This window comes from Octodon degus, unplaced genomic scaffold (genome assembly GCF_000260255.1).
Source record: "Octodon degus isolate 3935 unplaced genomic scaffold, OctDeg1.0 scaffold00105, whole genome shotgun sequence".
In the NCBI taxonomy this organism is placed as follows: domain Eukaryota; kingdom Metazoa; phylum Chordata; class Mammalia; order Rodentia; family Octodontidae; genus Octodon; species Octodon degus.
Genome location: NW_004524681.1, coordinates 2,640,757 through 2,652,912, shown reverse-complemented (window position 1 = coordinate 2,652,912; position 12,156 = coordinate 2,640,757). Strand labels below are relative to the sequence as shown.

The following is a 12,156-nucleotide window of genomic DNA, read 5'->3' as shown; positions in this document are numbered from 1 at the left end:
AGCCAGCCAGCTTGCTCGTGACAAGGGATGGTTTCCGTTGTGGAAGGTCCTGTGGAGTGGGAATGTGGTCACCAGTGACCTCTGTCTTATCTGGGGTCGCAGTAGGCAGTTGCTTGTTCTTCATCTTTGCCTTAGCCATGTTGTAATCCCCAGAATCAAAGTATTTTTGCTACAAAAAAACCAAAAACTTCAGGTTAGTATGAAAGCTTTCGGATACATTACACTGATTTTAGATATAGATGTAAACCTACACAGCCAGTATCACAGTGTTGGCCTGAGCAAATCTGAATAATCAGTTAAAACAGCATTTCTCTGTCTGAGTTCCAATGTAAGTTAACAACTGAGGAGTCAAAGAGGAGACCCTTCTCAGGTTCTAATCCAAGACCCTCAAGATGGACATCAAGTATTATCTGCTAATAAAAGGTTGTGCACTCAGTAGGCGGAATGTTTTCTACTAACAGAACCACCAGGGTGGAGTCTTACTGAATGATTTTGAAAATCAAAACACGTAATTCACCAATGTGCATTAAGGATGTTCCAGGCACCCCAAATTATTTGGTATTCTATCAGTTAGGATTAACTTTTCTGCAACAATTTCAATCATATTTGCTCAAATCAAGTCTGGTCAAATAAAAATTAAAAACACAAATGCTAGAGCAATAGAAGAAGTAAACCCAGTACAAAATTAGCCTGCTTAAAATTCACAGCTTTGGGCTGGGGAGATAGCTCGGTGTAGTCTGAGCACCTGCCTGGCAAACACAAGGACCTGGGTTTGATTCCTGGTACCGCATGCCCCTGTGCTGGTCCTGGAACCCCAAGTGGGGCGGCACATGCCTGCAATCCCAGCGCTGGGGAGGTTGAGACAGGAGGCTCACTATGAGTCCAAGCTATGTAGCAAGACTCTGCACCAAATAAGTAATTTTTAACAATGCACAGTGTTATCCTATCTACTTCCCTTTTTCACAAAACGTACTAAAAGTAAGCATAACCATTTTAGTTGGAGGAAGGAATAAGTTACTAACACATGAACTAAAGATTGGCCTAACATAGTTCATCTCATGATTCCCCAGTAGAAAGCAGATGAGCTTGTCTGAGCGCCTGCTATGAGGCACTGGGCAAGGGCAAGGAGAAATGAGCTGTGGTTGCATAAGCGAATGATTATGACTCTGCCAGGGCCAGGAAGATAGCTCAGTAGAATAAGCACCTGCCTGGCAAGTGCAAGGTCCTAAATTCAATCCCTGCTTCTGCAAAAAAAAAAAAAAAAAAAAAAAAAAAACAAAACAAAAACCAAAACAAAAAAAAAACCCAAGAAACAACCACCAAAAAAGGGATTATGACTCCGCCTTCAGGATGCAATACGAACAAAAATAGAAAAAGAGAAAACTAAAGATGAGCTACCATTTGATCCAATTGTACCACTCCCTGGTTATACCAGAAGGAATTAAAGTCAGCATATGACATACAGGGATAACTGTATACCTGGTTTACTACGACACAATTTGTAAGGTATGGAGCCAGCCTAGGTGCCCATCAACAGATGAACGGCTAAAGAAAATGTGGTACAGACATGATGCAGCATTATCTAACAGTGAAGAAAAATGGAATTATGCCACCTACAGGAAAACAGATGGAACTGCTGAACCTCGCGCTAAGTGAAGTAAGCTGCGTGCACAGATTTTGCATGTTTCCCCTAATATGTGGAATCTACAAAAGATGGCCTGAGAGTAGGAAGCAGGCTAGCACTAGGCAAAAGGGAGGAAGGAAAAGGACAGTGTGGGAGGGCTTTGAGGAATGGCAGAGCTATTAATTACCGAGGTAAAAGATCACGGTGTGGAGATGAATGTATTAAGATGAAAAGATATCCACTACCCTCTGTTACGTGAAACAGCAGGTCACAAATCAGTACATATGACATTACCAATTTTTTAAAAAGTGTACTATGTGCAGAGTTATCTAGAAATTGTCTAGAATGGTGTTCAATTAATTGCTTTACTTTGTCTCTGGGACTGAGATGATGAACACATTTTTCTTTCTTCAATAGTTTTTAAAAAATTTTTAAAAATTGTGCCATTATAAAATGTTTTTTTTTCTTTTCTATTTTTTATTTTGAGTAAAATGTTTTAAGTTGCACAAATTAAGACTTACAAGTATGTATGTAAAGTGATGGGTATGTTTATTAGCTCAATTGCAGCAACTTCACAATGTGTATCTCAAAACATGATGTTGTAGGCCTTATATATTGTCAATTATACAATAAAGAGTTAAAAAAAAAAAAAAGAGGTGCTGGGGTGCCCTGCTGAGGGGACTGAGCCCCAGCCTGGCTTGGCAAAGGCAACAACAGCACAGAAGGAATGGCAGCCGTTGAGAGTCTCTCTTCAGGGCTGCTTAGGTAGCAGGAGACAAAGGAGCCAGGAACTTGCAGCACAGGTAAGCTGTCGGGTGGTCCAGGCAGGGCCTTATCGTCTGCCCCTTCACCAGACTATTTTTTGATGAACCCCATTTGATCTCCAGCCAAAGCAGCTAAAGCTACAAAGTGCTTTCTAGGAGTCACCCATAGGCCCTCTGGAGCAGTAAAAAGGAAACCCTGGCCGGGTCGGTCTAGGCTCACTCCAGCTTCGTTTCTGTTCAGTATTTTTAAATGAGTATAGGAAAAAAACCTCTCAGAACTCTGATGCACTCTGCACTTTTAGTATACTAACAGCTGCTTCTGACTTCAGCAGCCTAAGGAAAAGAAAACAGCCTGGGTAACTTCTCACCAAAGTCCAAAGAGAGCTTGCATGCACCATGCAATTTTATGTAGGTCTTCCCAATGTAACAAACTCGGGTCCTAATGACAGCTATTTTATATTAAGTACAAGTTCATTAGAAGAGGCTATCACTTAACTGAAGATTAGGCTATTTTGCTTGAAGAAATAAATTTATTGTGCAGCTAGAGATAAAACTAAAATCAGTGCTTGACAGTTAGTGCAAATCTGAAAGAACACTACAAGAGAAGACTGAATCCTCAGAGATCAGCAAAGACTACCAGGGCAAGGATGTCAGAGAAAGAAGTTATGCTTTCTTGTTAAAAAACAAAACAAGGGGGCCTGCCCATTAGCTCAGGTGTTTAAGTGTCTGCTGAAACAAAAACAAAACAAAACAAAAACTAGGCAGTTAAAATATCACTTTGTTAATAACAAACATGCTTTAAGTCGAGGTGAACTGGCTATTTTCTCATATTGGGGTCCATAGACAGTCAAAGCATGGGGCTTTACAAACTCCAAAAATACAGAAAAACATGGCCAGGCTGCTCTGCACATCTCTCCTACACTGAGTCTCCAAGGTCATGGTGCTCATGGCTTGCCGTGAGAGCCTAATGATGACATTACATAACATTAACCCTGTCACACCATGGAGGACAGTGACACCAAGAAACCTAAAAATGTCCCATCTAGTCCTCAGCATGATGAAGAAACTACTGAAAGACATTGCCTCAGCAAGCCTGCTTATTACTACTGTGACAGGAAAACCAAAACCCAGAGCACTGTGACTCGGATGTACAAACAAACCGGCCACAGCTTCATGTTCCCAGCATGCACACACAAAGTACTTGGTCACAGTCTGGCACAATACAGAATCAAATCATTCAAGAGCTACTTCTCAAATTCTGTATGTAATTATCTGATCCAACTGCCTTTCCTTCATTTTCAATGATTTGCAACTAGAGAACCAACCCCAGGACACAATGCAGGCAGACTCTGATGTGAAGACAAAGCCACAGATAGTTGGAGCTGGAAGAAAACAAGGACGACAGCCCTGACCCTGGAAAGAACCTGCCTGACACATTCAGTCTGCAGACGGACAATCCCTCAACACTAATGGTGACAGGTCTGCAGAGCAATTTACACCTGATATAGCTCACAACTAAAACACACCCACAGGAGGCTTTCAACTGGACTTGGTCATGCACTGTCCACATAGAAAGACTCCACATGAACAGCTCTCACTGTTTTTTCCACTGATCCCTGTATGAGGGTCTTCATAATCAAGGTTTTAAAGAACCACATGGTAGTCCACGTTTGTGGGTTTATACAGTTGACTTAACCATATCTCTGCTGTTGAGTACTAAAGAGACCTCTAATTATAGTTGAAGCTACAAGGAAAAAGCTTCAACTTGAAGACTGAATTATATCCTTACATTAATCCATAAGATTATTCATTCAAGGAATGTGTTTTAATAAATTTTAATTCTGCTTTCCAAAATAAGACTAATGATCCCCAATGTTTGCACAAAATAAAGAGCATATCAGTTTCATTCAATTTAAACCATACCCAGGAAATACTGTTTAAATATTTTCATAATTTAGTTGTATGTATGATATAATTTATATTTCACTGATTTCTATTAAGGATAAACACTTTTTCTTCTTTCTCCTTTTCGTGGTTTTTTTTTTTTTTTTAATATATTTAAAGGGGCTAGAGAGGTAGCTCATAGCTCAGTTGAATAAGCGCTTGCCTGGCAAGTGCAAGGGCCTGAATGGGGAATGGCGGAGCTATTAATTACAGAGGTAAAAGATCATGGTGTTGAGATGAATGTACTAAGATGAAAAGATATCCACATTCCCCAAGGGCTACATATGTATATGCTTCTGCTTGGGCTGGGGATGTGGCTCAGTGGCAGCGTTCTTGCCTTGCAGGCACAAGTCCCTGAGTTCAATCACTGCCATCACCACCACCACCACAAAAAAAAAAAAAAAAAGGTTCTTGCTTTTCAGTAATGATTTCCTCCCTGGATATTTCATGTGCAGAGGCTTTGCAATTTTACATATTCAGGATTGTAGGATGTCCCCTTACCCAATATTCCAATGTTGTGAATATTCTTATTTCAAGCAAGAGTATAAAATATTATTTCATCTTTTGACTTTTAATTTTTTTTTTTTTTTTTGGTGGTAATAGGGATTGAACTCAGGACTTGCTCTTGCCAGGCAGGTGTTTATGTTGCTGAGCCATATCCCTGGCCCAGTTTGTTAAAACATTATCTGAAACTTAATTTGGGAAAACAATCCATGTGATCATGTCCTCCCCCACTGCACAAGACATGTTCTTTGTATGCAAGCAGTAGACTCTTGCATGTTTAGGTATTTTTTAAAGAAGAACCTGATATTGAATCTTATTCTCCCAAATATAATAATTTCACCTTTACCTGATCACTACCTGGTAATTCAAATGTGCTTAAGCTGATGAGGGAATTTTTTCATTATTTTTAAATAACAGAATAAAGGAAACAGAAAAGTAGCATCATCACATTTCACTGAGAAATAATGACTTCTAACTGGTCAAAAGAAAAGGTTTTGGAAAAGAAAAGTGTTTAGTAATTTACCCTACTAAATTGCAATATTAGTGTTGCTGGAGTGAATTTATAAAACCTACTAAAGAAGATAAGCTGAGTTTTTATAGATGATTATTTCTTTCCTTTCTTATGTTTTAAAAATTTAATTTTATTGACACATTTTAGTAATACATAATGATAACAGTTATCATAGGGAGTTTATACATCACTATTTCATCCAAATAAAAAATATGTTCAGTCTTTGGATGTTGCGGTGATCACCTTTAAATAGGAAAACGTTGAAAACTATGGCCAGCAAGCTAAACATTAGCTTCTCAACAGCAGCCGCTTTTGGAGAGAGGAAGGGGGACGTAAGTCAAATACAAGATAAGTTTCATTCTATGCACATTTGTTTTTCTTACAAACATGAAGCTGAAGTAAACATGGTAAAATATTAACAGATCTACGTGGTGAGAACACAGGTTCTGTGGTTATCTGCACTATGTACATGCTTGAAATAATTTGTAACTTCAAACATGAGAGTTCTAGATTCTTTCCATACTTATGATATGAAGAGTGTAAGATACTAAAGAAAATATAACACACACACGGTAAGCAGAGAACTAAACAAGCAGACACCCTTCTACTACCTCTGCTAGCACACTAAACTAGGTCACCTACAACAACTTACCCCTTTCTGCAATCGTTTCCTTAAAAAATCGGAACCTCCGGGCTTCTGTCCCAGGTGAGGATACCTTGCTTTTAGCTTTGCTTCTTCGGCTTTTTCTGGGCTGGTCACTTTATCTTCCATTTCCTGAAATAGTTTTAAAGAAATTAATTCTCTATTATAACACAAGGTTTTTAAAGTAATTCACCTTTTAGTATCTGGACTCTGACTTGCGTTGTGCACAGCAGGGGACACAGCTTCTAAAAATCAGGCACAGGAGCCCTTAAGATGCCTTGGGCTTGCTTTTCAACCGTTCCATGTGAGAGCTCGATTATAGCTGTGATGCAAGTGTAACACCCCACACACTGGATAAAAATACCAAGACAGCTCAGCTCCAAAGTCTTGCCGTTACCTTCCAATCATGTAGAACACATTTATAGTTAGTCACCTTCTATGGAACTCTTCAGTTCTTTGACTATATTTAGAAAATTATCTGCTCAAATCTAAAAGATTTTTCTAATTTTCTATTTATCCAAAATTATGTTTATTTTGAAGTTCCTTACATTCTTTGCTGCAAATTAATAGCAGCTTACCTACCAGCATATTTTCTGGGCTAAATTAACACAAAATATCTCAATACTTGTAAAGGAGGCAAACATCTTCATCAAACCTCACATCTAGGTATTTTACAGCATGACTTTCTTCCATGTTTAAGATTACAAACTGTTTATGTCAAAGATGCCATTCTTTAATGTATCAAAATCTTTTTTTTTTGGACAAAATCTCCAGTGTCTTCAGCCATGTATTTATCTCCAACCCAAGTCCTGATTTAGTATATATCCTTCAAAAGGCTGCATTTCAGGGAAGCAGCGTTTACACTGCACGCAGCACCAAGAGACAGACCAGCAAAGAAGCAGTGCTGCCGTGCATGCTGTGCGTACGGGGTGCCGGTGAGGCTCCTGCCCACGGTGGGCTTTCGTATGCACACCTCACTCCTCCCGGCTACCTAGGAATCATCAAAGGCAGGAATGGCAAACCCACAAATGTCAAACCAGTTGCTCTTAGAAAATCATTTATCTAGGAACTGATAAATTGACATCATGTAACTTTGGTACAAATTTTCAACATTCTATCCACGTTTAATATTTATTCACTTTCTGTACTGTCAAACCTTGCCCCATCTTCAACATCTCCCTTGCGTTGTTCCACTCCATCTGTCTTGGGTGATTTTGAGAAAAAAGGTGCAGTTGTCAGGCACTTTCCCTGGGCACATCCTCCCTCTCCACCCAGGTCCCTGCATCTGTGGTTTTCGCAGGGCTGCAACTCACACTCCCAGGAGTCTCCTCCCAACAATGAACACTTTAGATCATGGAGACTCTGCCAGTCTTAACATTCTGGTCTGGACCAGTGGGGCAGGCCTCTGGCATGTGTGCCAAGGTCAGCTGCTTGTTGCTGAAAAGCCTGTCCCTCCCCTTGGGACTATGCCTTGGAAGGGTGTGTTCTTGTTGCCTGCTCCCTTCCTCCCATTTCCTGGGGCCACATAGCAACTGTCCTCGTCACACCCTGGCTCACCATGGACAGAACCCATGGAAACCAGGAACCAAAATAAACCATTCTTTCTCCAACTTTTGACTGGTGGGTATTTGTCATGGCAACAAGAAAATGACTAATATAAAGGATGTGTCCCACAGAGGTCACAGTGAGGCATGTGACATACACACTGTTCCTACTTCCACCTATGACTTGGGCACCATGAGTGTACCCTAAGAGTCTCAGCATGTCAACTGCTGCCGCAGTCACTGCAGTCTAAGAAGGCCCACACACCCGCTGGTGCTTGGCCTCTCAAGTAGGCAGTCTCAGTGCGGCCAGGTCTCCTTCTGGAGCTCTGCAAGGATGCTTCCGCCACAGAAGACTCTGCTTACAGTGATCAAGCCCAACCACTCCCACACAAGGTCAATTATCAGCTGACAACACTACAGATGCTTAAGGCACATCTGGGGCAGGAAGTGGCTAGGGCAAGGCTCGGCTGCTCTAAAGTGCCTCCTGGCAAGCCAAAGGGTCCCTAGGGCCACTATTCCTACTCAGCATGTCATCACATCTAGAGGTTTCCCATTAAAACATGAGCAACACAGACAGCTGAAAAGGTTGTTTAGATCTGGGGTGGATTTATTTTCCTTAGAAAAAAGAACAGACTCAGATGTGCAAGTGGCGACCTGTGCTCCCAGCAACTCGGGAGATTGAGGCCAGAGATCAACGGGGCCCAAGAGCTCGAGGCCAGCCTCACCACTCAGCGAGCCTTGAGCTCCTTTCCTACATGCAGCTGCATGCCAGGCTCAGCTGTGTTTAACACCAAGGCTGGGAAATGGTAACAGAACCCAAGCTGCATCATGAAGTGCAGACAGCCTGTAGCAGCAACCCCACATCTGGAGACGCACAGGCTGGACGAAGGACGGCAAACTTTTCAAGCTTTCCACAACAAACAGCCCAGTGGACCCACTGCCGCACTGGGTCACACTTCTCCTGTCTGAAATACGCAGCACGCCAATAAAATCAGAAAAATGAGTGGCTTATTTCCGTGGTCATATTCAAAAATGGAAAACAAAATATGGTGTGACTGCATGCTACTAGGCATCAAAAATATTCCTACACATTTACTTCAGGTAGAATTAAAAACAAATCCCAAAACAGGCTTTAAGTTACAACGGCAAACTGCAGAGAAATCAGTCTGTGCTGCAGAAGTGGGACTGAGAAAAAGGACAGAGCCCTCCATTCATGCTGGCACCACCCCACTAAGAGGGGCATGGAGAATGATGCCCAGCCCTGAGGATTCTCAGAGCTGCCACTGGCACGCCTTAGAAGACGTAATGTGACCTATGATTAGGGGTGCTGGGTAAAACTGCAAGGGGCACACATAAAACAATGGAAAAGTACACAACTTCCAAACTAGTGGTAACACAACGGAAAAAGAACTCAAAGAGCGAGCAAGAAAGAACAAGCAACAGAGGAGGACAAAACCGTAATACAGATCAGGGAAATGAGGCCCAGGATGCACGGCTGTAAGCCCAACAGAAGGCGGCTGGTGCGGGAGGGTCCCATGCCCAAGCACCTGGCAACCTAAAGCTGTACAGAAAACAAAACACAGAGGGCCAAGGAAAGACGTGACCCAGCGGCAGTGCACAGGAAAGCAGATGGGCGGGGGGTGGGGGTGGGGGTGGGGGGCACACAAAAGGCTTGAGTGCGGTGTATCAGTGTCAGCCTCAGAAGTAGAGATCTTATTCATGCCTGATAAAATGGCCCAAGTCATGAACTGCAGCAAGTAATTGCCAAGTCCACCACCATGAAACTCAATACTCCATTCTTAATTATTAATAGCAAAAATAATGTATGGAAAAGGTAAAGCAAAAAATATTGATTATAACTACATCTAAAAACTTCCCAGGGGCCTGTGATCTGCCTGACTCAACAACAGAGGTTGTGAAGCAGCCTTCACCACTGGCCCCAAGCCACCATTTATGAGATGACTCCAGGTTAAAGTCAGTAACATAAGAAACAGAAATCTCCAACAACTGGGAATCGCACTATTAATTCTGCTACAAAGAAATCATGGGAACTTCCTAATAGTAAGAATTACCAAAACTTGTAAGCTAGCAGCTGGGTTTGGTGGTGCGTGCCTGTAATCCTAGTACTTGTAGGGCTGAGGCAGGAGGATTACTGTGAGTTCAAGGCTGGCCTAGGCTACAAAGTGAGTTCAAGGCCAGCCTGAACTGCATAGTGAGACCCTGTCTCAAAAAGACAAAAACAAAAAACAAACGAACAACAACAACAAAAAAAAACCCACAAAAAACACTTGTAAGCTAGAGAGCAAAAATGCTGTATAGCACCATGGCATTTTTAGAATTAAGCATTCTATGGCATTGTATCATTTTGAAATTTATAGTGTTTACTTTATATTTCACCTAGTTTAAGGGAAACCAACTAAACAGAAATACAAAGAACCCAAAGGAAATGAAGAGAATAAGAACAAAAATTAGTGAAATAGAAAATAAAGCTACATCGAAAATCAACAGAGAAGAGAAAGAATCTGAAAAAACAAACAAACAAAAAAAAAAAACAACTTTTAAAAATTCAACTCTGGACTGCCAGTCATGGTGGTGCACATCTGTAAGCCCAGCACTGAGGACACTGAGGCAGGAGGATCTCTGGGTGTTCCAGGCCAGCCTGGGCTACATAGTAAGACCTTGTCTCAAAAATTAAAAAGTCAAGTCTGATTTTGAATTTTACTTTAAAAGCAAACTGTGCTGTACAATGCTACATTTTGGAAACAGGCCAGATTGTGGTTTACTTAGCTGAGTAGTTTCCTAAACCAGTAGTAACTCCTGGGGCATTGTGAAAAGCAGAGTCAGAGATCTGAACTTTGAGCTCTGCTCTGAGAACAAAAGCCCAGAGAAACAAAATCCAGAAACTTCAGAACAGAACTATAAACAAGATACCCATGCTTTGCCAACATGTTTCTCAGGAAGAACTTTCTCAGTCTATTCTGTATCCAGCATGGGGCCCAATACTTATCAGTGCAAGTCTGGGAATTCTGCTCATGGACTTTCAGTTATGAACACACAAGAAGAACACTCCAGTAACAAGGACTTTGTATCTCCTAGGAGCTGAGGGACACTGTCTGGGTGCCATCCTTGCCTGGCTGGGCCTCCTCCGGTGGCTCAGGAGGGTTCAAGGAGGCCTGCAGATATGACACCACCAAAAGGCCCGGCCTGGGGGCACCTGTGCTACTGACCCCACCCGTTTGCTCATCATAGTCCACCAAAGGAACAGATCCCTAAGCAACCTCCCGCACACTTCGCAGGTTCCAGTTACAGCACGACCTACAGGCTCTGGAATGCTTGCAAGTCTTGTAGAAGCAGGATGACACTGGTGGGGGCACACACTGAGATGAGCCTCAGCAATCTTCAGATCACCCCCTCCCTGGTTTGCTTCCCCAGACCCCCAAGAACTTAGGCAGGGCAGGAGTGCACTTGCTCATTCTCAGCAGAACTAGAGAGCTTGGCTGTGGTTTTTTTTGGCAGAACCGGGGATTGAATTCAAGTCCTTGCACTTGCCAGGCAAGTGCTTATCCTACTGAGCTATCTCCCTGGCCCAAGCTTGGTTGTGTCTTCTTGGGACCAACCATTAAATCAAAACTGCCTCAGGAACTGCCCCAGGAACTGCCTGTATTTACTGTAAGTTTTCCAAATCTGGCAATACTCTGGGAACAGAAGGAGCCTGGACCCTGACCCCTGGGGTCACCTCCCAGCCATGGGCTAGGTGTCTTGAGGATGCCTCAGCATGAAAGAAAGTCCTATCTCATTTAAACTACTACTATGTGTATTTTCCCGTCTCCAGTAACTAACCTAACCCTAACTGATCAACACCTGCCTGTTCTATCCAACACCCTGAGCTAGCAGTTGCAGGGAATGCAAAGGTTTCAGGCTCCTGACACATAAGAGCTTGCCAAGGTTTTGTCTAGGGATGGAGAACACCTAGAAAAGTCTAGTGTGGGAACAGTAAGAAGAGCACAGGGGCCCAGGAGGGAGACGGTGAAAGGACTTGGGTGTCGGCCAAGAAGGTCGGACTCCAGCCTGTGACCAACATCCCACAGACGAAGTTGCCCATTGTGCCAAGGATCTGTCTAAGGTCACCAGCCAGGTGAGCTCTAGAGCCTGGCCAGCACCATGCCTGTCTTGGGTTGCCTCTGAGAGTCTGTGGGGCTGCGGCAGGGTTCAGTTCTGTACTAAACCACTGCTGTGCAGCACAGGACTAGAATTCAAGTAATGGTGGGCAGGGGGTGGGGGGGGTCCTCTCTTCCTCCTCCACCAGGCACAGAACAAAAATCCAAGAAGACCTTTACCTGATAGGAATATTTTATCTTATTTTTAAAAATGTATTTGGTAGTTGCAGGGTCTCCCTATGCAGCTCAGACTTGCGGTGATCCACCTGCTTTCAGCCTCCCAGAACTGGGATTACAGGCATATGCCACTACACCCAGACTCTGACCAGCTCAGCCTGCCCTGAGGGTGGGGCTGGTGCAGCATGTAGTGCTGGGCTCAAACCTTGGTTCCTGCACTTGCCTATGCAGGCGCTTTAGTCTGCTGAGCTATCTTGCTGGCCTCTCACAGGAATATTTTTTTTTTTT

At 42.8% G+C, this 12,156-nt stretch overlaps 1 protein-coding gene across 1 annotated transcript in view; it reads right to left on the bottom strand.

The window, feature by feature from the left end:
- The window catches only part of Arpp19 (cAMP regulated phosphoprotein 19), a 47,792-nt gene that overhangs the window by 23,851 nt on the left and 11,785 nt on the right, over positions 1 to 12,156 (bottom strand). The window contains exons 2-3 of the mRNA XM_012516417.2: positions 6,000 to 6,122; positions 4 to 169 (exon numbers count right to left, since the gene is read on the bottom strand). Of these exons, the coding sequence (XP_012371871.1) occupies positions 4 to 169; positions 6,000 to 6,122 (289 nt within the window). The remainder of the gene's footprint in view (positions 1 to 3; positions 170 to 5,999; positions 6,123 to 12,156) is intronic.